Source organism: Rhododendron vialii, chromosome 6a (genome assembly GCF_030253575.1).
Source record: "Rhododendron vialii isolate Sample 1 chromosome 6a, ASM3025357v1".
In the NCBI taxonomy this organism is placed as follows: Eukaryota; Viridiplantae; Streptophyta; class Magnoliopsida; order Ericales; family Ericaceae; genus Rhododendron; species Rhododendron vialii.
The window spans coordinates 42607862-42629310 of NC_080562.1; the positions used below are offsets into that span (position 1 = coordinate 42607862).

Below are 21449 nucleotides of genomic sequence, written 5' to 3' on the forward strand. Positions count from 1 at the left end.
GCTAGCGCCACATACTTCAACGTTGTGTTAGCGAAAGTACAAACAATAGATGGTTAAAATCATGTATGAGCGATAGATGTACTCACGTACATAGTTCGAAAACCATGTAAAATCTCTCTTTCACATCAAGCATTTTGTTTGAGTGATAGATGTATTCAGATACACAGTTCAAAAACCACATAAAATCTCTCTTTTCTACAATTATTTTCTTGATTATTCTTCGCATAAAGCATCTTGTATGAGTGATAGATGTACTCAGGTACACAGTTTAAAAATCATATAAAATCTCTCTTTCTTGCAGTTATTTTCTTGATTATTCTTCGCGCTTTATGGGTTTGTTGGTTTGCCCAATATCACAACAAACTGAACAAATAGATTCAAGGAATATTATAAATTTCTTGAGGAAGAAAAATAACAGTATTCGTAAATCAAATCAATCAATATTTTTATACTCAAGAGCTTCTAATCTCTCAAACTGAACAAAGAGATTCAAGGAATATTATAAATTTCCTAGAATTTTGTTTTTTCTTCAATTTTTTTTTGTTAAAGATTTTTTTTTTTTGGTAAAGATTTCTTTGGGAGAGAGAGAGATGGGGGAGATGGAAAGAGTGGGACGTGGGAGGTGAACGGGGCATCTGGTCGGCGATTCATTAGTCTAGATTTCATTTCGACAATAAACGGCTCGAATGTAACACGGTGCCACCGTGCCGAAATGAGATCTGAATCGTTGAATTGTCGAACGGACGACTCGAATGGTGCACAACACCTACTCCTCTTTCCTCTGAGTGTTAAAAAATCTAACTAATGCTTGTCCCGCATATGACTTGTTTAACAAATACTAGTAAAATACAACCGCACAAAGGAAAATAATATTGGCACTCCAAAAATTGATTGTGACACTTTAAAAAAGAAAGGAAAGTGGCTTTGAAATTACACTGATTTTAGAGTGCCTGTATTAATTTTTAGAGTGCCAATATCATTTACCCAGCACAAACACCACTCACCATGTTTACCTTTTTCTGGCACAACTTTTCGTAAACCACATTCCATCTCCGACGGGATTGAAATTAACATTGTGTCCATATACGAAAACAAAATACCCCAATTCCAAATGTCTTGTGCATCGAAAATGGTACAAACGCTGATGGAGAGAAATTCAGTACAAAAAGTAGGGAAAAAAAATACAGCAGCTTATTGTGCACGCCTCGCTTGAAGTTTCAGTGGCACATCTGTTATTCTCAGAAAACGTCAGGGACCCTTTTAATCAAATCGAAAATTTGTCGTTTCTCTAGAATCTCTACGGCTTCCCAATGATAACATCTGTCGCGCCTCTACCTTCTCTCTCAAAAAACTTGATCAGAGCAGAGTGCCTGGAGTGAGAAGAGAGAGAAACGTCAATGGCGACAGGGATAGAACATGATGAAGTGATCATAGCAGAGGAAGAAGAAAGGGAGATATGGGCGAAGCATTACTGTTCGTCTCACCAGATACTGTTAGTGGGTGAAGGGGACTTTTCTTTTTCTCTGAGTTTGGCTCACTCCTTTGGCTCTGCTTCTAACATCCTCGCTTCTTCCCTCGACTCCTACGGTATCTTTCTACTACTTAGTTTCCTTTCCTTTTAGACGATCAAAGTTCTCACTTTTTTGAGTTTTTTTGTCCTTTCGTTTTGATTGAGAAATAAGTGTCCTAGTTATTAGGGTTTTCTTGAACGTCTCGGATCAATGGGACTTTCCCTTATTTGAATGTAAATAGAAAAACACATCAAATATGTCTGAGTATACTTGCATGAGTGTATTTCTATGCTACTTTTTCGTACTGTTCGTGTGTTGTTACTGAGAAGAAATGCAGGAATAAATAAGTTTCCGCTAATATGAGACAGGTCATTCTCTCGCAATACATCGTCTTTAATCCAAAAAATTAAGTACTACATTGAAGAATAAGTAGTTATTTCCCTCAGCGGAACGGGAACTTAGTGGCAGGTTAAAGAATCTACTTGGAGTTTTCTTAAGGTTGTGTTTGGATGCCTCTAGTCTTGAAATTGGAATGAGAATTTAATTACCTGGAATCAAATTCCTTGTATTTCAATACCCAATGTCATTTCATTCCAAATTTTGGCTTAGTTTAGTAATTTTATCTCAGAAAACATTTATTTAGAAGATTTTGTAGAGTAAACATTTTCTTTTTTATGGGGTGCGCGTGGAATCTTAGAAATCTTGGATTGCCATAGGACTACCGGAGAGATTCCTGGATAGACGGGTCATCTGGAATCTCATTTCTATTCCGGCCCGTTCCAAACTCAGTAATCATGCGAAAACGGCGTCTCATTCCTTACGTGTATTACGAAACCCATGGATTTTTCCTGTGTTTAGTGGGTACTTACACATTTCTACAATATTTTTCCCTCCTGCAATGCCATAGTATCGTTATCAACCATCATTTTATATATGTATTGTAGACTATGTGCAGAATGTGGGAGTAATTTAATTCCCCATTTCTTTGGCTCTTTCTTCCACCAATTTGTTTTCTTGCCCTTCTGAAAAGGATTGCTTCTTGTTGTTTTAGTACTCAGAAAATTGAGAAATGACTTATCCGTGGCAGAAATTAATTATATGCAATTGAATGGAGGCTTTATTATCTTACCTCTCAATTTCACGAATTCTTGAAGTTATAAGCAAAAACCCACCAAATGTACCTATCTATTGTTGCATTTATACAAGTCGATTCTAGTACCTTTTTGAACCATACAATACAATTGAGCAAAAAACACTGTGATTCAATATTACAACACATGCTTCTTTTGGGTCTTTTTTCACCAATATCATTTTTCCCAGTGGTGAAATGTATGGCTTTATTTCTTGTGGTTGGTGTGATACAATCTTGAAATGATAAGAGAGAGAATATCTATTTATTACGAGTACTGTGCCTTGCATAGGCAAAACCAACATCCAACATTGAATGCCTTGCGAAGGCATGAAAGATGCCCAGTGCTATAATGGAGCAAAAGACAAATACAAGATCAGCTGCAAAATCTCTTCGATTGAGGAATATTTTTGCGGCTTGACTTCCCATTACAAACCATATTGGAACATTGTGTTGTCTCCATCCCCAGAAAATTAAAGGGGGATTAGCCCAAAACTCCCAGTCGGCTGTATCAATTACTTAGTCCACGCTAGATTTTCGCCCGGGTTTTAATTGGGCCCTGCTAGTGGACAGGGAGATTGGTCACCCGGTTTAGTCAGTCCATACTGGGAAAAAAAAATGAAAAAGACGGTCTCATAGTATGTTCAATTGAAATGCCTTAGTATCATGCCTCCCCATTTGGAAATTTTATACGTTGGATCTGCTGTACTTTTCGAGTATAACAGGTTACTTCTGTTTGGTGAAGGGATAAAACACAAGGAGAAATAAATTGGATGTTGTTTTATTATTTGTTGAATAACACAATATCATAGTACATAGAGAACACTTGTGTGAGCTTGTGATTTAAGATTTTTGAAACTGAGTTCATTGGTTTAAATCCTTTACTTCTCTCCTTTTTTCTCTCCTTGTTACTTTCTTTGTCTACGTACGAATTGATGTACTTTATTTATCTCTAACTAGATGTATTAATCAAGAAGTACAAGCAAGCAAAATAAAATTTAGAAAAATTGGGCTTGTTGGGTGCATCCCTTTTGCACGGAGTGGATGCTACCACTATGAAGCTTCATACTGATCTCAAAATGCGGAAGTTCGACAGGATTATCTTTAACTTTCCTCACGCAGGCTTCCATGGAAAAGAAGACAATATCCGTCTCATCAAGTGAGTGGTAGCCTTCTTGTGAAATTACCTAATATTTTCTGAGTCTTGTCCAACCAAGTTTATATAAACGCATTTGCCTAATTTTAGGTTGCTATGCTTGCAATCTTCCTTCTTCTTGTTCCATATTCAGCATGTTTTTTCTTTCCCTCTATATTCAATGTGCTGAAATGGATGTTTTTATAATGGGCATACTTTTTATATGTGCACATTTCAACATGTTTAAGTGACAAATGCGGGAGAAGTATTGTATTTCCGCTGCTGCTAGATGATGAAGATGCATTGCCTCTTTGTTATTACAACTTTTTCTACTCAACATTGCTTCGAAGCATATCAAAGGAGAAATGCATGCTTACCATCCATTCACGTTTATGCTGTTGTGTCTTTTGCCTTCTTGTGAACATGACTTATCGAAGTAAGAAAATGTAGTGTTGTGGAATGTGGATTGGGGAGACTAATCTCAATTGCCCATACAAGGTGATGATATACAAGGAATGAGAGGATTTTTAAACCTTACAAAAATCTACTTTTTTGTCCGTCAGGGGTGAATCATCTATTTACAAGGATCCAATAGGTGTTGCTTTCCGACAATAATACAAAGCTTTCAGCAAGCACAATATATAACAAAGCAAATGAATAACGTTGTGGTAGAGATCTTTGATGCTCTCTGTCGTGTTAATTTAAGTATCCTCGTGGCTAATAACTTTTATGCATTTTATGCATTGACCTTTCAGGATGCATAGACGTGTTGTGCATGGATTTTTCAGGAATGCAAGTGGCATGCTGCGAGCCAATGGCGAAATTCACGTTAACCACAAAACCACAACTCCATTTAATCGTTGGTGTATTAAGGAACTTGCCTCGCAAAATTCTTTGGCATTTATCGAGTGTGTGGATTTTAAGGCAGAGGACTACCCAGGATACAACAATAAGAGAGGCGATGGTCTGAAAAGTGATGATCCCTTCCATTTGGGAGCTTGTGGTACCTATAAATTCAGATTCTCGCCTCACACTAAGAAAATGCCAAAAGTTTTGTCAAGTTTGGATATAGCTCACATCACATTTCAAAACTTTGTGGAGATTCCGTTTGAAACCGTACGACAGCCAATTCTTCCGTATGAGTTCCGACAGCCAATTGTTCCATATGAATTCCGACAACCAATATTTCCTTATGAGTTCCAGCAGCATCAAATGAATTTCACTGCTTACGCGAACAACATTCCAGGGTATGTCGAGTCACCACCAACAATCGCTAGCAGAGACGAGTTCTCTAGGATCTTCCAAGGGTACTTTAGTCATGTTAGGGAAACATTTGGACGGCATGATTGTGATGTGTATAACTCTATTCATGAAGCTTTGAATCTTGGTTTTGCAACATACATGGCTGGAGTGCCAGGAACAGACTTGAATGGGTACATAGAACTTTTGGAAGAGCTTCACCATCTCAGCGTTTCAAGACTCGCACGGTTGCAAACGATGTTGGTTTCTGATCACCAATGGTGAGCTTCTCGATTTTCCGTTTCTGATGCTGGAACCATGATTCTTTTTGTCTTTGAAAGCTAGAACCATCGTTCACACCATCACTTTTGTTGGTAAAAGCCATTGTTATGCTTTTGGTCTTCGACTTTTTGGTGTTCAGTTACGCAGATGTATAGTTAAAGGCGACGAGGATATGGGTGAATTTGTGAAGTGTGTAAAAGTTGCATATGAAAATACTGCTGACTTTCTAGAATATTTTAGCATTTGATGGTGTGTTTAATCCTTGATGTAATCCAATTACGGCTTATATATATACATAAACAAAATCCTTGTTGACTTTCTGCTAGTTCAAGTTCAAATCCTTGTTGACTTTCTTTGTTGAACCCGACTGCTACACCACACTGATTGCTGTATGCTGCAAACTTTGCTCGACCGTACCGTACGATCTTCTATCGTATTTCTTGCACGTCTAGAATACGAATTGGGTGTGGACTCTTTCATGATCTGTTTGATCTCTCTGAGTCTATCTCTGTTTCTTAAATATAGAAAAAACATTTTTGACCTACGATATTGACCTAAAGAGTAATAAGTCTGAGATCTAAATAAGAAATCCTAATTCCACCAAGATTTTATTTTTTATTGAGATCACGTATCATTCTTCGGATGCGCAACCCACTCATTGTTTATTGTTCTTTTTAGTACTTCTATTCTGTTTTCCAAATTATTGTCAGTGCCAATTGCAATACCCCAAACCTAAACCGTGTTGTTCACATAGCTAAGGTTAAAAACGATACGGAAAGAGAAGTGATGGAAAAACTGATCTCAACCAACTTTTTGATTGTTTTGTAGCAAAGGACTGCTCGTGCTACTGGATCAGTAATAATTCTTTTTAATCTCTTTTGAGTACGTGACTTACAACTATTTGGATATCCAAAAGGATACACATACAACAGAGTTTTAAGGGAACGATATGTGTGTAGCACGATTGATTGGATGTACATTTTCTTTACGCGTGAGAGGAGTTAGCTAAAGCAGGTTGACATAAGCGTGGTCAAACCCTGCAGTAAGTTCAGCTTGCTCCGTGGTGGGACAATAGAAACATATGGATCCGCCGCGGGGTGAAGCCTCTATGATCATATCCAGAGAGGTAGCTACGTTGGTCGCCCCATCCTATAGTCTTTTAGTTTAGCGAATATACAGATATGGCGGATGTTAACCTGCATTAAAGACCAGAATTTCTAATACCAAGTACCAATAGCATCTTGATATCTGAAGTTTCTAAAGATTTTACCAAGTAACGAAATTTTGAACCTTTTGCATTCGAAGAGTCACCGGTTATCACCTCGAGGAACACTGAAGAAGACAAGGAGACTTCTTCCAACCAGTAAACAGGGGGAATGTACACTTCAAACTCTTTAGATTCGTGTATAAAAGATCATGAATTCTGGTTTGATAGGCCTCACTCTTGTTCATCAGAGTAGTTGGTATTACAGGTTTGAGTTTTCATTAAGATAATCTGAAAAAAAATGGAATTGGGTATTCCTATTTTTCCTTGTGCGGATGATAAAGAAGAGAAAAGTATAAAGCACTATAGCAGCAATCAGAAGATAATGCTGGTGGGGGAGGGAGATTTCTCATTTGCTGCTTGCTTAGCCACAGCTTTTGGATCTGCTGAGAACATGGTTGCTACCTCTCTCGACTCCAAAGGTATTTTTGTTATAGTAGCATCTAGAACTGCTTCCGGTTTGGTTGGATTAATGGATCGTCAAATTGACAAATGATAACAGAGTGCATAGGTCATTAGGAGGAGTTCTAGTATATATGTAGTGAATTGCTCACACAATCCCGATCAGAGACTAGATAATGACTATTTATACCGGGACTAGAATCTGAACTTCCTTTGTTTGATAATTTTTTTTGTTTTTGTCTTGATTTGTCTGTAGTATACATAAGTCAAAATCAACCAATTGGGGCTAGCTCAGTTGACTATGATTCTTGCATCTTACTGGGAGGTCAGAAGTTCGAATCTCTTCACCTGTGTGTGAGTGTCCTTCCTTTAGGCTCTCTGATGTCGGGAACGTACTGTGCGACTTTTCATCGTATAACACATCCAAATCACAACATTTGAAAAACTTCAGGGTGAAAATCGTGGATAGCCCTTGTGTTTGTGCATGTATTTGATTATTGTTTTGGAAATGAAAAGCAGAGTTGCTGATGATAAAGCACCCAACAGCAAGCGCCAATTTGGAGAAACTGGAGGGCCTTGGATGCACCATTTTGCATCAAGTGGATGCCAAAACCTTGAGCCACGACCCTCGCCTCGTCTCCAAATTGTTCGACAGAATAGTGTTCAATTTCCCTCATGCAGGATTCACACTTCGCGAGCACGATGCATACCAAATTGAGTAAGTTTTCATCCAAACATAACCGTCAACAGCCAACATGCAACCGTAGCAATGTAACAGCCAGAGAAATTTCTTAACGTGAGAGCCAAAAAAAAACTACTAGCATTAGTTAGACTTTGTAGGAGTTCAATTTTGCCATGCAAAATGTCGGTTTCGATACTTTCATTCAAACTAAAGACCTGCATCAGTAATGCCTAGCTGACCAAGTGGTCATGTAGCTCCCCTTTGGGAGTGAGAGATTGTGGGTTCGACTCCTGTGGAGAGGAGGTCACCCCTCGTGGTAATCACTAACTGCTAATTCTACCAACTACGATGCGATTTTCGACGGTGGATTTTTCTGTTGATTAAAACTTCTAGATCACTTTCCTGTAGAATGACATGCGATAGATCAAGCTAGGCTCCTTGATTTTTTTCAGGCTACACCAGAATGTGGTGAAGGGATTCCTAAGGAGTGCACATCACATGTTGGAAAAAGATGGAGAAATCGATATAACTCACAAGACAGCATACCCTTTCAATAAATGGGAAATAGAGAAGTTAGCAGAGGAGGTTGGGCTGTGTTTGGTTGACGAAATAGGGTTCTCACGATATCATTATCCAGGTTATGTAAACAAGAGAGGAGACGGGCATCGAAGCGATTGCACTTTCCCAGTAGGTGAATGCAGTACTTTCAGATTTGCCAAACCATGAGCTTTATTTGGATTAAATCATCCCCTGTTCAAGCTATCGGATCCATCATCACCAAACACACCTTCGTACGTCCTTTGGTTTTGTTCGAGTAATGCTAAGGCGTTGGCTACCTTAAATTTCCATCCCAGTTATATATTTTAGAACCGCAAACACTTTACATACACACTACTATACTAACATATTTTTGTGGGCCCCTCACAGTACTGGAGATGAGATGTGTGCGCCTCAAGTTGAATATGAGTATGTTTGTGGAATAATTGTTCTCAATATAGTTAGACTATCTTGTTCATGTTGTTAAAAATGAGACTAATGAAATTCATTAGTCATATTCTTAACAAATGTTACTTCTGGCAGTTGTGATTGGGCAAATTTAGCTGTATTACTTTAGGCTGTGTTTGGCCACCAAAAGCCTACTTTTTGGTCATAGCTATGTTAGCACAAAACAAAACATCTTTTCTGCCTAAATAAATATCTTGGCTTTTATTTAGCTTGACTCTTTCTCAAGGAGTCAAAAAGCATTTAATCCTTAACTTAAACTTTGGTTTTCTTTGACCACCCTTTTTCTCTTTAGAAAAAGTAGTATAATTTAGACATCTGGAACATTGATTGGTGAATTGCCACAAATTAACCTAGTCTTGTAGAAAAAAATCAGAGGGAAGTCCAAAATAAAACATTTTGGAAATTTTTTTACAAAGCAAAAGATATTAAGGGTTCATTTTCTCCTTGAACATAACGCGTGAAATGAACAGCAACAAAAAAAAATGAACAGCAACAAAAAATAGCAAGACTGTAAATATGAAATTCCATCTTTGTTACTCCATTTGGAGTTGGTTTCCAACAATCTTAATTTGAGATGCGTGTTGTTTACTTTAGTAGGTGCGCAATAGTAAGTTTCAATTGAAAATTTTGAGAAGTGGGAAAGGAAATGAATGTTTCACGAAATAGTAGTGATAATATGAGAAATTAAGATTGTTGAAATCGATGAAATCACAAAGAACTGAGACATGATAATATGAGAAATGAGACATATTTTTTATTTTAGTTTTAAAACATATAAAAAGTTGGTTAGAATAGTTGTTTATTAATTTGTATAAGAAAAATGAGACATTTTTATTAATTTGTGTTCGAAAAATGAGACATGTCTCAATTGCCCATGTTTGTGTTCCCAAAGAATTGAGACATGTCTCATATGGTTTAGAATACTGTTTCTAAATGTGTGTGTCAGATAAATGAGACATGTATCATATGGTTTAGATTTCCTATGCTTTCATAACTTGAGTATTTGTGTGTTAGCGAAATGAGACATGGTTTAGATTCTTTAGAATAACTGTTTCTTAATTTGTGTTAGAGAAATGAGACATGTTTCATATATTGTCGTAACTAGAGACATGTTGAGAATCTGAAATGAGGCATGTCCGATCCCATACTCGACTTTAAGAAATGAGTTGGCAAAGCAGCTGAACTTAACAGTGGTCGGGCTCGTTTACAATAGTTTGAGAGAGGACTTGGTTTGCTTGCTTTTTGGAGTGATTTCGGGATCCGTTGCTGGTCTAGAAGGCTTCACGAGAGGTAGTTACGTGAGTAGGTTCCTCTTCCACTTTTTACCTTGGCAAAAAAATAAAATTGCAACGTTATCATACATGAAAGCCAGAATTTCAACCACCAACTTGCCAAGTACCAATAGCATATTGATATCTAAAGAGTTTCTATTTATGATTTTTTTTTTTTTTTTTTTTGCATTATTTGAACGTTTTGCATTCAAAGAGTCGCGAATTATCACCTCGAGGATCCCAAAAGAAGACATGAAGACCTCTTCCAACCCATAAACAGAGGACGACTGTACACTAAACTCTTTGGATTTTAGTGTAGTCCCCATAAAAAGAATGCATGAATTCTGAATTATGAAGCATCACTCGTTTTCAAATCCAAAGCTTCTTAAATTCGATATCCAAAGGTTAGGCTCAACCAAATACTCCTATTCAGAACAACCTTAAACTTTCATAAATTCATCAGTGTAGTAGCTATTCCAGGTTAAGTTCCTATTTATTAAGAGAGATAAACCGAAGGAAATGGAATTGGGTATTCCTATTTGTGTGAATGATAGAGAAGAGAAATGGATAATGCACTATAACAGCAATCAGAAGATTTTTGCTTGTGGGGGAGGGAGATTTCTCGTGTGCGGCTTGCTTAGCCAGAGCATTTGGCTCTGCTGTTGACATGGTTGCCACCTCTCTCGACTCCGAAGGTATGGGAGGAGAAAATTGCAATTAGCTCTTATATTGTTTATGGAACATTTTTTAATCTTGTCTAACTAAGACCCTTTTGGATTTGGACACGGTATATCGCAGAGTCGTTGATGAGAAAGCACCCAACTGCTCGCGCTAACTAATTGGAGGCAACTAGGAGGATTTGGATGCACTATTTTGCATGAAGTGAATGCCAGTACCACGAGCCATGACCCTCGCCTCTTGGCCGAACTATTCGACAGAATCGTGTTTAATTTCCCTCATGCTGGATTCTTTTGCTCTGAAGACGCAACTCTCCAGATTCAGTAAGTTTTCGTCTAAATAAAATACCACTGTATCATATGTGAAGCTGCAAAAGCAAGAGGACTCAAGAATTGCCATACGGAGCATATGTCAATGGTGCTGACTGCTGAGTTAATTAGTTTTTTTCTTTTCTTTTTAAGTACTGGACAACTCAAAGGATTTAAGCATTAAAATGTCCCGGCCGGCACACAATCCGATTGAAGGGTCAGTATAAAATTTCGATATTTACTTTCGGACAAATATGATTTGTGTACATAAGTTTACGTAGTACTGATGTAACCTTTTTAGTCCTTTTATTTCAACGTAACACCTCATTTTGGATCTTAATTCCAAAACCACCACTACCATCGTCCCTGAATTTTTTTCGTTTCCAAGATTGCATTCGTAAGATATCACGAGCCTCTTAAACACATCTGCATAAAGTTGTTTCAGGCTAAACCGGGACGTGTTGAAGGGGTTCCTAATTAGGAGAGCTCCATTCATACAAATTATAAGTGGGATATTTTTCTTTAAAAAAAAAAAAAAAACATATAGGTTTTTTGGTGTCTTTGATTAATACAAGTGAAATAAACACAAACCGAAAATAACAAGATCATACAGTAATGATAATTAGAGATGATCGATGTTGTTGACTGTTTGTTCCAAGCCTTCTACACTCCATTGACGCACATAGATTCCAAGTCTCCCACATCATCGTCAACCTTAAAACGACCAAAGATTTACCCAGATTTGGCACGAATTCGTAGAACTTTATTACAGTAGTAATTAGGAATGGGACATTACATCTGAGAAAGTTTAAAAAACATGAAAGGAATTGGACAACAAAAGTGATGCCGTGTGTTTCCAGTACTGTTCTGTGTCTTACAAGAAGCGCAAGGAATATATCACGGGGTTGGCCTGGTGATCAATGTCTGGGACTTAGGGGTTTGCTTCCTTCTAAAGTCTCGAGTTCAAAACCTATTATGTGTTATCAACCCTTTGAGGCCAATCCGTACGGACCATTTTCTCCGGCTTCAAGTGATCAGGCCCCCGCTAGCGGACAGTGGGTTATTAGTCTCCCAGATTAATCAAGATGCGCGTAAGCTTGCTCGGACACCTGGTTATCAAAAAAGAAAATATCTAGTGGGAATTGGCCAGAACGGGAAAAAATATACTCGTAGTAGCTAATCAGTTTCTCCCAGCAAATGTAAGGAAATTACCTCAGGGGCCGGGGCTGCTTGAAAACAACACTGAAATAGACAGATTAAAGGTCCAGGACCAAGAAAAGCTAGAATAGCTAATCTTGGGGGTGTGACTATTCCATGATTTCAGATAGTCAAAGTTTCAAACCAACCTAACGCGTATCGTTCGGTCTACTCAAGTCATGGTTAATTAACATCGGCAGAGTCGGTCCCGAAAATTCTAAATTTTTCAGAGCGTCCCGAAATCAAAATTCCTGTATATGGGTTCGAAGTATAAGAGGATCGAAACAGTCTACTTTTCTTTTCTTTTCTTTTGTTGATCAGAGGAAATGATATATCCTCATTCGTAAAGGCCTAAGGACATTTAAAAAGGATTCCACCCAAGATACAATAATAAAAATCTAGAAAATCAATCTAATAATCACAGGATAAACAAATGCGAACGGGCTCGTTCCGCCCATGGGATATTAAAGAATCGGTCCGTAATTAAAAGTTTTTCTAGAATAAATTTGGCCTAGCTAGTAGTGTGTAATCAGAAAAATCATTTGGTTTAGTCTTGAGATGTCGTCCCCAGTAGTACAGCAACCGAACTCTCCAGCGACGACTTAAAAACGACCAAATAAAACTCTTTTGTAGTCTTCTCAATTCCTTTGATAAGTTGACATCCTAAGCATTAATTGGTCACTCCAGCGACGACTTAAAAACGACCAAATAAAACTCTAGGGGTCGTTTGGATGTCGTGTTATGAAGGAGTGATAACAATACCCCTGATTTAAGCTTGGGCCCACGGCTTAAGCCCTGGTTTGAGAAGTCGTTGAGGCTGGGTATTCTTAATCTCCGTTCTTCTATAACACCGGAGAGAAGGGTAATTAGGGGGTCTTACCTATGACTAGGGTTTGAGGTATCCATCATGTATACCTCCCATCATGTATACCTCATAATCCCCTAACAAATGGACGATTCCACCCCTGTTTATCCCCCTTCTCCCACCCCCAGCTTGCCATTTCTGTCGCAGTTCTGCTTTTGTTCGAAGAGATGAGAGGGAAAGCTGAGCAAAAGAAAAAAAATTAAGTGTTCCAAATTTCAATCCGTTTGAACCGGTGAAAAGATTTTAGTAAAAGATTTTAGTTTTCTGATCATTTTATCATAAATGGTCATAATTTTAAATTTTGACTATAGAGCTCTCGTTAATTAGCCCTAAGAGCATCTGCAATGGGGATAATCAAAATCAATAACCAAAATGTGCCACGTCAGCATTTGATTATCCATTTAGTTCATAATCAAACTTAACAAACTTTACCTCCACATTGGTTATTTTTGCATCCCTATAAAAAAACCCCCCACAATACGCAATGCACCTATATCCAATTACATACAAGTTTTAATCACGCACCCGACCACACCAAATTATTCTTCTCGATGAGACGATTCTAATGTGTGGTGTTTTTTAGTTTTGAATTTGGTTATTGGGTTTGATTATTGAGTTTTGGTTATTTGTAAAAATTGTTAAGTTTGGTTATGAAATTGGTGGAATTTGGTTATTTGCTAAAAGACTTGTAACTTTGCTTATTACAATGTGAGGTATTTTTTTAGCATTGTTGTTAAGTTTGCTTATCCATACCAATTTGCTTATTACAATGTGGATGCTCTAAGAAAGTCGTAGAACCAAATATTTCTTAGGGCTAACCAACGAGAGCCCTAAAGTCAAAAATTAATTATAATCCTTTAGAATAAAATGATCAGAGAAATAATATCTTCGCACTGATTTGAACCGATTGAAAATTAGAATACTTAATTTTTCAACCTCTTTAGACAGTTTATATATTAATTTTTCAACGACAGTTTATATATTAAAAAATATGGTTAAAAAATTAAGTGCTCTAATTTTCAATCCGTTTAAACCAGTACGAATATTATATTTCTCTGATCATTTTATCCTAAAGGGTCATTATTAATTTTTGAATACAGGGCTCTGTTAGTTAGCCCTAAGATATATTCGGTTCTACGACTTTTTTAAGGCTAATCAACGAAAGCCCTATAGTCAAAATTTAATTATGACCCTTTAGAATTAAATGATCAGAAAAATAAAATCTTCCCACCAATTCAAACGAATTAAAATTTGGAACACTTTTTTTTTTTTCTCAACTTTCCCCCAACCAAGCCTTGCAGTTTTTTTTTACTCAATCCCTTGCAGGCCCAAAACGACACAGTTTTGGGTCACTACAATCCTGTGCCCATGTGTTCCATACAACCCCATCCATCCACACTTAAAAACACACAAAATTATTAAAGAAAAACTTTTAAAAAATGAATTTTAATTGTTTTACTTATTAAATTAATTAATTTATTATTGAATTAATTATTATTGCTTAATTATGAAAAATTAATTAATTTTTACAATTTTATATTTATCGTAATGAATAATCTAATTTAACATTGCACAAGGACAAAAGGGTCATTTGACAGTTTTTTACATCATTCACCTTTTCTTATACCTCCAACTTATCCCTTATCCAAACCAAGTATTATTTAATCCTCATTTTCTAAAACCCCATCCAAACCAATCACTATTTAATACCACCTATTATCTCGTGGGTCATCCCTTATTAATTAATACTTCATACTATCTTATCCCTCTTATTAACTAATACCCACAATTCTTTTCCGCATCCAATTGGGCCCTAGTAGTCTTCTCAATTCCTTTGATATGCTGACATCCCAAGCATTAATTTGTCAATAAGTAAACCAAAACCTTGAATTGAAACGGTTTTTGAAACATTTGGAATCGGAGAAAGGAGATTGATTTTGGCGCTCCAGTTTTAGCGACACTCCACTTTGTGTGTTGATCATATGATAAAACAAAATTAAAAGTGAAATGTTATTGACTAAAAGTGAAGTGTCAAAATCACATCCCAACAAAAGTCAAAAAATATTGACGTTGACTTGGTACTATGTATCCAACGCCAGACAATCACGACAAGTTTTTATGAGAGTGATAACTTAACTACTCCATTTTTATTACGTGTCTGTATGCAATGTACATTTTTTTATTTACATATGGACTTGGAGTGGCTTATCTCGAATCCCACAAAGATGATTTGAATTGTTCATTATTTTTAAAATAATTTTTATAGAGCTTTGTAAAAAAATCAGCTCAACCTGATATAGAAAATCTTTAGCAATATCAGATTAAGCTGATTTTTTAAAAGGCTCCACAAAAATTATTTTAAAAATAAAAGGCTATTCGAATTATCTGTGTAGCATCTGAGGTGGGCCCCACAAACTCATATGTACATGATATGTACAAATTCATATGTACCCATAGCTTTATTGATTTTTATCTACGTATATAATCTAGACATGTGGACCCCGTTCGTTTTGGGATTTGGGATTTGTAGGTAATGAGTGTAAAGAGAAATAGAGTAATGATTAGAAATATAAATAATGATTGAAGAGAGATAAGGAGAAAAATAAGAATAATGATTAAAAAAAATACAATAATTATTAAAATCCAAAATCCAAAACCCTTAAACAAAAAAGGTCGTGATCATGTCAATAAGGATTCGAGACAAGCAAGTTCCTTCTTTTATTCCTAGTGACAAATTTTCTTTTAGTTTTTTTTTTTTTTTTTCGCAAAGAGTCATTGATCGTATTTGAACCATTAAATACAGCATTTGACAGTCAAGTTTGACTGTCCGCTCCCGTTCAAGACTCTGACCGAGAAAATCCACTTCCTTTTCATTGGCACGTTAAGAGTTCATTGTAAGAGTATGTTTCAGAACACTTTTTTAAAAAATAAGCACTTATTTCATATTTTTTAATTAAAAAATAATATAAATGAAAAATAATTTTTTGATTTTTTTTGCACCGTATTAAAGATCTTAATGAGATCTTTCAAACTAGATCCATATTGCATATTTTTAGATTTTAATAAACCTATTATTTTTTAACTTGAAATTGTCTTCTTAAAAAATAAGTACTTATTTCACGTTCCGAAACGGGGATCAAGTCCATGATCATATCCACAAACTTCCAACACTGTATAACCAAAGTCTTTTTTTTTTTTTTTTTGACAGTCAAAAGGGTGGGAGGAGGCGACCAGCGTAGCAACTCCTCCATGGACGTGACCATAAGGGGCTCCCGACTTGCCGTGGAACGTTCGGTTGGAGCCATAGCTACCGTCCGGGAGGACGTGCCGTCACCACGGCACCACTTGGTGCACAGCGGCGAAAAATCCCCCTCTTCGATCCAACTACGGGTTCAAATCAAAGCCTATTAATGTCACCACCGGATACATGCACACATGTGCCTCCCGGGACTCAAGCATGGCCTTCTCTCTCTCTCTCTCTCTCTCTCTCTCTCTCTCTCTCTCTCTCTCTCTCTCTCTCTCTTTTATTCAATTGTTCTGTACTAAATCACACGCGTCCAAAAATATACCCACCCAGGAGCATGGCATTCTCTCTCTCTCTCTCTCTCTCTCTCTCTCTCTCTCTCATTCAATTGTTCTGTGTTAAATCACACGCGTCCAAAAATATTTTGAACGGTCCGAATTAAAATTCAATTGTAACCAGTAACAATTATTTTGACAAGTCAAAATTGAAAACACATCTCATCTATTAATTCCGCGAATGGACCCGTGAAATTGTGCTCCGCCGTGAATAAATTTCTCTCATGGTAGTCCTACAAAGGGTTTGGATTAAAAAATTGACTTATTTTTTTGTCCTTATTAAAATTTTTTTTGTTTTGTGTCAAATTTTTGTGACTTATTAATTTGTTTCGATGAGAAGAATCGAAAAAGTAAAAAAATTTGATCGAAACTTATAATTTTTTGAATAAAGACAAAAATAAATCAATAAGACAAAAAAAATTACTTATTCTCATCTTTTTGAAAAAATTTGAGTTTCGATCATAATTTTTTTTTACTTTTCTAATTTTTCGATCATAATTTTTAGTATATATGTAATTGGGTTAATGGGTGGATCGGGTTTGCTTTAAAATAAATGGGTCGGGTTGGGTATGAGTAATTAGACTCATATTTAATGGGTCAATGACCCATTAAAGACCCAACCCACTAACAACTCACCTAATTTGACCCAAACCCGTCCGTTTGCCACCCTTAGTTTGAACCCATTCTTACCCAACTAATAAATGGGTTGGGTTGGGTCTATTTTTTAATTAATGGGTCTGAATTTGTTAATGAGTCTGGGTTCAATTTGCTACCTCTAGTACAAACCAATAACTTTCCATAATATTTGAGTTACATTTTCTAAACCAATTGAGTATTGGACACAATCACGAGTTTAAATTCTGTTCGCCGGCGCCACCGCCTTTGTGGGTTTCATCATGTATTTATTATTGCAATTTGAACCGATCTTGTGAGGACTTGTAAGGCCCGCCTCGTAGAATATCCACGATCAATAAACCAACTTGATCGTACATCAATAGGTATAACACAATATAATTTTAGTTTATAATAAAATGGATTGGGAAATTCAATTTTTAATATATCTTTTGATGTCTGATCACGCTCTGCTGGCCCTACAAGATGAATAGTTCAAATACATTCCGATCAAACGCATAATGGGACCCACAATAACGGTGGCAGAAATCCCACAATTTCTACCGCCGGGGGAATAAAATTTACAGTCATGCTATTGACAACAATTGAAGGGACCACCGCCCTTGGGGTTGCCCCAGCGGGAGGCCGGGGAAGGGCTTTACCTAGATTTGGGCAGGGTTCGTCGTCTTCTCTCTAAGGCGGCATCATGATTTAGCTGGCGAGTTGGGGCGATAGTTTGCTTCTGGTCGCCCGGACCTATGGATAGATCCAGTTAGTGGCCCAATTATGAGATGGTTCCTTTTTGTCTAAATAAAATTAAAAAACAATTGAAGGGACCCTCCCCTTAGCGTGCTTTTCGAGGAAGGAGTCATGTGGGAATACACATCCAAAGTTTACACGACCCAGTCGTTTGAACCGCGGTTTTACCATTCAGAGTCTCAGAGTCTCACTAATACGTCAACTTTATTAATTAAGCCATGCACAAACGGTAAAGTAATCTCACTTTAGTACTATCCAGGAATCTCAGTGGAAAGTGGAAGCTAGCCCCTCTTACCATATAAATAGATCAAGTGAATTCATCTTCCTCGTATACTCACATTGCTTCAAAGAAGAGAGAGAGAGAGAGAGAGAGAGAGAGAGAAGACACAACAAAAAACAATTTTGCGAAGGCAAATATAAAGAACAAAAAGGTTCCTGTCTAGTCTAGAGATAGCATATCGATCATGACGGTAGGCAGGCATTTCTTTTTCTTTCTTTTTTCAATTTGTGTGTGGTAGGCGTTGCTTTTAGAATTAAGATGACTGACAATTATCGTATGTGACGTATATTTATGTATTGACTGTCAATTGAAAATCTTGCAGCAGAAGATTGTTATTAAGGTGGAATTGAGTAGCCATAAACTCAAAGTAAAAGCCATGGAGATTGCTTCTGTCACAGATGGTAGGCGCCTCATATTTCAACTTTTATTAATTAGTTTCAATAGTTTGAGTAAAAATATTATTTTTGCAAAAAAAAATAATTTCTCAAATTTAATTCTCATGCATACGGGAGCCATATTCAGAATAATGTGACAATACTGTTTTTAAAACCATAAGCCACTGTCATCGGAGTACTTTTGAGTCGAAGAAAAAAAAAATTCCATGCCGTTGTATAGAATTGCTATGCCCTTCTACAATACAATTATGTACATACTATCACTCTCATAGGATAATATTACATCGTTACACTATGAGCATACTTGGTGGGCCGAAAAAGACCTAGAATATATTTCGTGGAACCGTATTTCTAGTGTTTGAATGCAACAATTAGTGGAGAAAGCTACATGTTCACAAAATATCGAAACCCCGACAAAGCATATGTACTAATTTTATTGTTACTTTGATGACCATGGAATTATAGGGGTGACATCAATTGCAGTTGGAGAAGGAAAAGATCAGGTGGTGGTGATTGGGGAGAGAGTGGATCCGGTTAAGCTAACCCGCACAATCAGGAAGAAGGTCAGCCGCAACGCCATCTTAATCCTCGTGGAAGAAGTGAAACCCAAAAAAGATGATCCGGAGCCTTCAGTTCCATTACCCTACCCTTATCAATATTATCCGCCACTGGCTTATACTTATTACTCTATTTGATGATCATGAATCTGTTACTGTCACATCCTTTTCACCTCTGTTTCGGTGTACTTTTTGTCGTTAGATTAAGCGAAAAGTTCCCCATACCTTAAGATTCTCATGTGATTCAACTGCCAAAATTGTGTCAGTTGAATAAAGCTAAGTGAAATTTTGGATACTGAAGATTTGAGGAGCTTAATTAAAAGTTGTTACCATCCCGATATGGATTTGTGTTTGGAAGTGGAGCTAGCATTGTTGGTTTGATCAGATCAATTTTTTTTGTAAGATTGATAAAATAATTTTTTTTGGTGAGATTATAGATAGAAAATATTGTGATCAAGTCGACGTGAAAATAAGAAGCCACAAAATATTCAGCAAAAATAAAAACAAAACACAAAAAATGAAAAAGCATAAGCCCAGAACTTGGGCCTTTGGAATAATGGGCTATTCTCAGTCCATGGAGCTTTTAGTTGGTGATTGGTTTCATGAGTTCATAATTTAGATAAAAAAAAAAAAAAATTGATATTCCTTCCGATGGATTGATTAATTCAAAAAGACCAATTCCACTGTTTAGTAGCAAAGATCCAGCTAAAGACAAAACAAAATACCGTATATACACGGTGTCATACGAGTTTCAGCTAAAGACATACAAAATGCCGTATATACACGGTGTCATACAGGTTTCAGCTAAAAACAAAACAAAATGCAGTACATACATGGTGTCATACGAGTTTCATCAATCATTTGAAGTACTAGAATTAGTCCGGGGTCTACCAGACAAGGAAGAAGTTGCGTGCTTGATTGAAATTTTATCCAATTAATTTTTTGAACCACCTATTAATGACTAGAGAAAAACTTCTTTCCGGCTCTTCTATAAAGAAGCTATTTGCAGCCAACCACTAAACTTTTGACACATCAGGCAAATTGCTCCTAGACAAGTAAGGCAAAAAAAGCTGCGAGGAGCACTCTTTCCGGTCAAAGTTAACAAACATATCTGAAGCACCGATTGCAGAAACGGGCGATCCAAATGCGCACTACAAGATAGCGCACTGCAGAACTCTCCAATTCCCATTTAAATAATCAATGGTCCAGATTTTATATCGTAATCAGATCCATTTTATCTCCCACTAGTCTCTCAGTCGTAGCCGCCCCCTGTGACCCGAGGAGTTCTTCAACTACCCTTCCTACTACTTTTGAAATTTCAGTTGGTAGGTCACTATTATGAGCCCCAATTGTCTTTGGCATTGAGTTTTTTTTTTTTTCACTAATGGCTATTGCTTTCATTAAAGAGGAAATACGAAAGTACGAACAGTCAGCTGTATGAGCTGGGTGGGGAAAAGCCAGACAACTACTAGTCTACTACTGTAGTACTATGAGTTGAACATCCAGTGGCAATATTAATTTGTTGAGGATCTACAAGGCAAAACAGCGGCTAATTAAACCCATAGAATTTGCTATATTCATTTGTAACGTACATAGAAAAATTTCGGAGTAGGCTTCTTGGCAACTACAGACGGGCCGGTGCAGTACTGTTTGTTTGTTTGTTTTCATGATCTTGTTTGTAGAACTCGTTCAAAAACTTCATTCAAATATCAATCAATATCTTTTGCGGAACACATTTTTCTTGAGAGAAAAATGATTTAAAAGGATATGGTCCACATTTTCCTTGTAACATGCATAAATAAAATTTGACATGATAGAACAGTAGCATAGGAAAGATTATGAGCATAGAATTTGCTGTGGTGGTGTAAGGTGTTGGAGTCTTATATATGGGGAGGATTGCCGAAAGGGAAAAATGTGAAGAAATGGCGGAAAAATAAATAATAATGCACTTAATGGGTCTAATCGTGCAACCGAGCAATAAGAAGATTTCACTTTTTCACAAAACACGTTTCCAACTGAGAGTTCTTGGAAGAAAAACATAAAAAGGTCATGATTGCAAATTTGAAAAATATTTCTGCCCGCCGAAAATGAAAAAGATGTAAAAACGATAAGAATTTTTTCCTCAGAAATATTATCTTGAAAGGAGTTTCGTAAACCTGATTATATATGAAATGACAAAATTCGACCTTGATTTCTTTTTCGTGTAAATTTAAAAACTGAAATAGCTAGATATTTGTCCTAAAAGAATCTTTTTCCTTGTTTGGTTACACATGTTGTTTTCTTTTTTCTCACAATTAAA

The 21449-nt window shown here is 36.7% G+C and overlaps 2 protein-coding genes and 1 pseudogene across 3 annotated transcripts; all 3 read left to right on the forward strand.

Moving 5' to 3' along the window:
- Positions 1-1319: 1319 nt before the first annotated feature.
- LOC131329732 (heavy metal-associated isoprenylated plant protein 41-like) lies at positions 1320-5602 on the forward strand (annotated as a pseudogene).
- A 1140-nt stretch (positions 5603-6742) lies between these two features.
- On the forward strand, positions 6743-8380 carry LOC131329764 (uncharacterized protein At4g26485-like). The gene is made up of 3 exons (XM_058363144.1): positions 6743-6982; positions 7482-7680; positions 8097-8380. The coding sequence occupies exons 1-3, from the start codon at positions 6802-6804 to the stop codon at positions 8368-8370; spliced, it is 654 nt and encodes a 217-aa protein (XP_058219127.1). The 5' UTR covers positions 6743-6801; the 3' UTR covers positions 8371-8380.
- Positions 8381-18246: 9866 nt separating this feature from the next.
- LOC131329780 (heavy metal-associated isoprenylated plant protein 47-like) lies at positions 18247-19507 on the forward strand. Of its 2 annotated transcripts, none has more exons than XM_058363163.1 (3): positions 18247-18388; positions 18521-18599; positions 19059-19507. In XM_058363163.1, exons 1-3 carry the CDS (start codon positions 18383-18385, stop codon positions 19286-19288), a joined length of 315 nt encoding a protein of 104 aa, XP_058219146.1. In that variant the 5' UTR covers positions 18247-18382; the 3' UTR covers positions 19289-19507. The 2 variants fall into 2 exon arrangements, with proteins under 2 accessions (XP_058219146.1, XP_058219147.1); XM_058363164.1 differs by having other exon boundaries at positions 18249-18388; positions 18524-18599.
- The last annotated feature ends 1942 nt before the right edge of the window (positions 19508-21449 follow it).

Bases quoted from the DNA above. Each gene is read 5' to 3' on its own strand.
- LOC131329764 (XM_058363144.1), top strand. From the start codon at position 6,802: ATGGAATTGGGTATTCCTATTTTTCCTTGTGCGGATGATAAAGAAGAG. The intron at 6,983-7,481 runs GTATTTTTGTTA...AATGAAAAGCAG, and splicing joins TACCTCTCTCGACTCCAAAG to AGTTGCTGATGATAAAGCAC. The intron at 7,681-8,096 runs GTAAGTTTTCAT...GATTTTTTTCAG, and splicing joins CACGATGCATACCAAATTGA to GCTACACCAGAATGTGGTGA.
- LOC131329780 (XM_058363163.1), top strand. The intron at 18,600-19,058 runs GTAGGCGCCTCA...ATGGAATTATAG, and splicing joins GATTGCTTCTGTCACAGATG to GGGTGACATCAATTGCAGTT.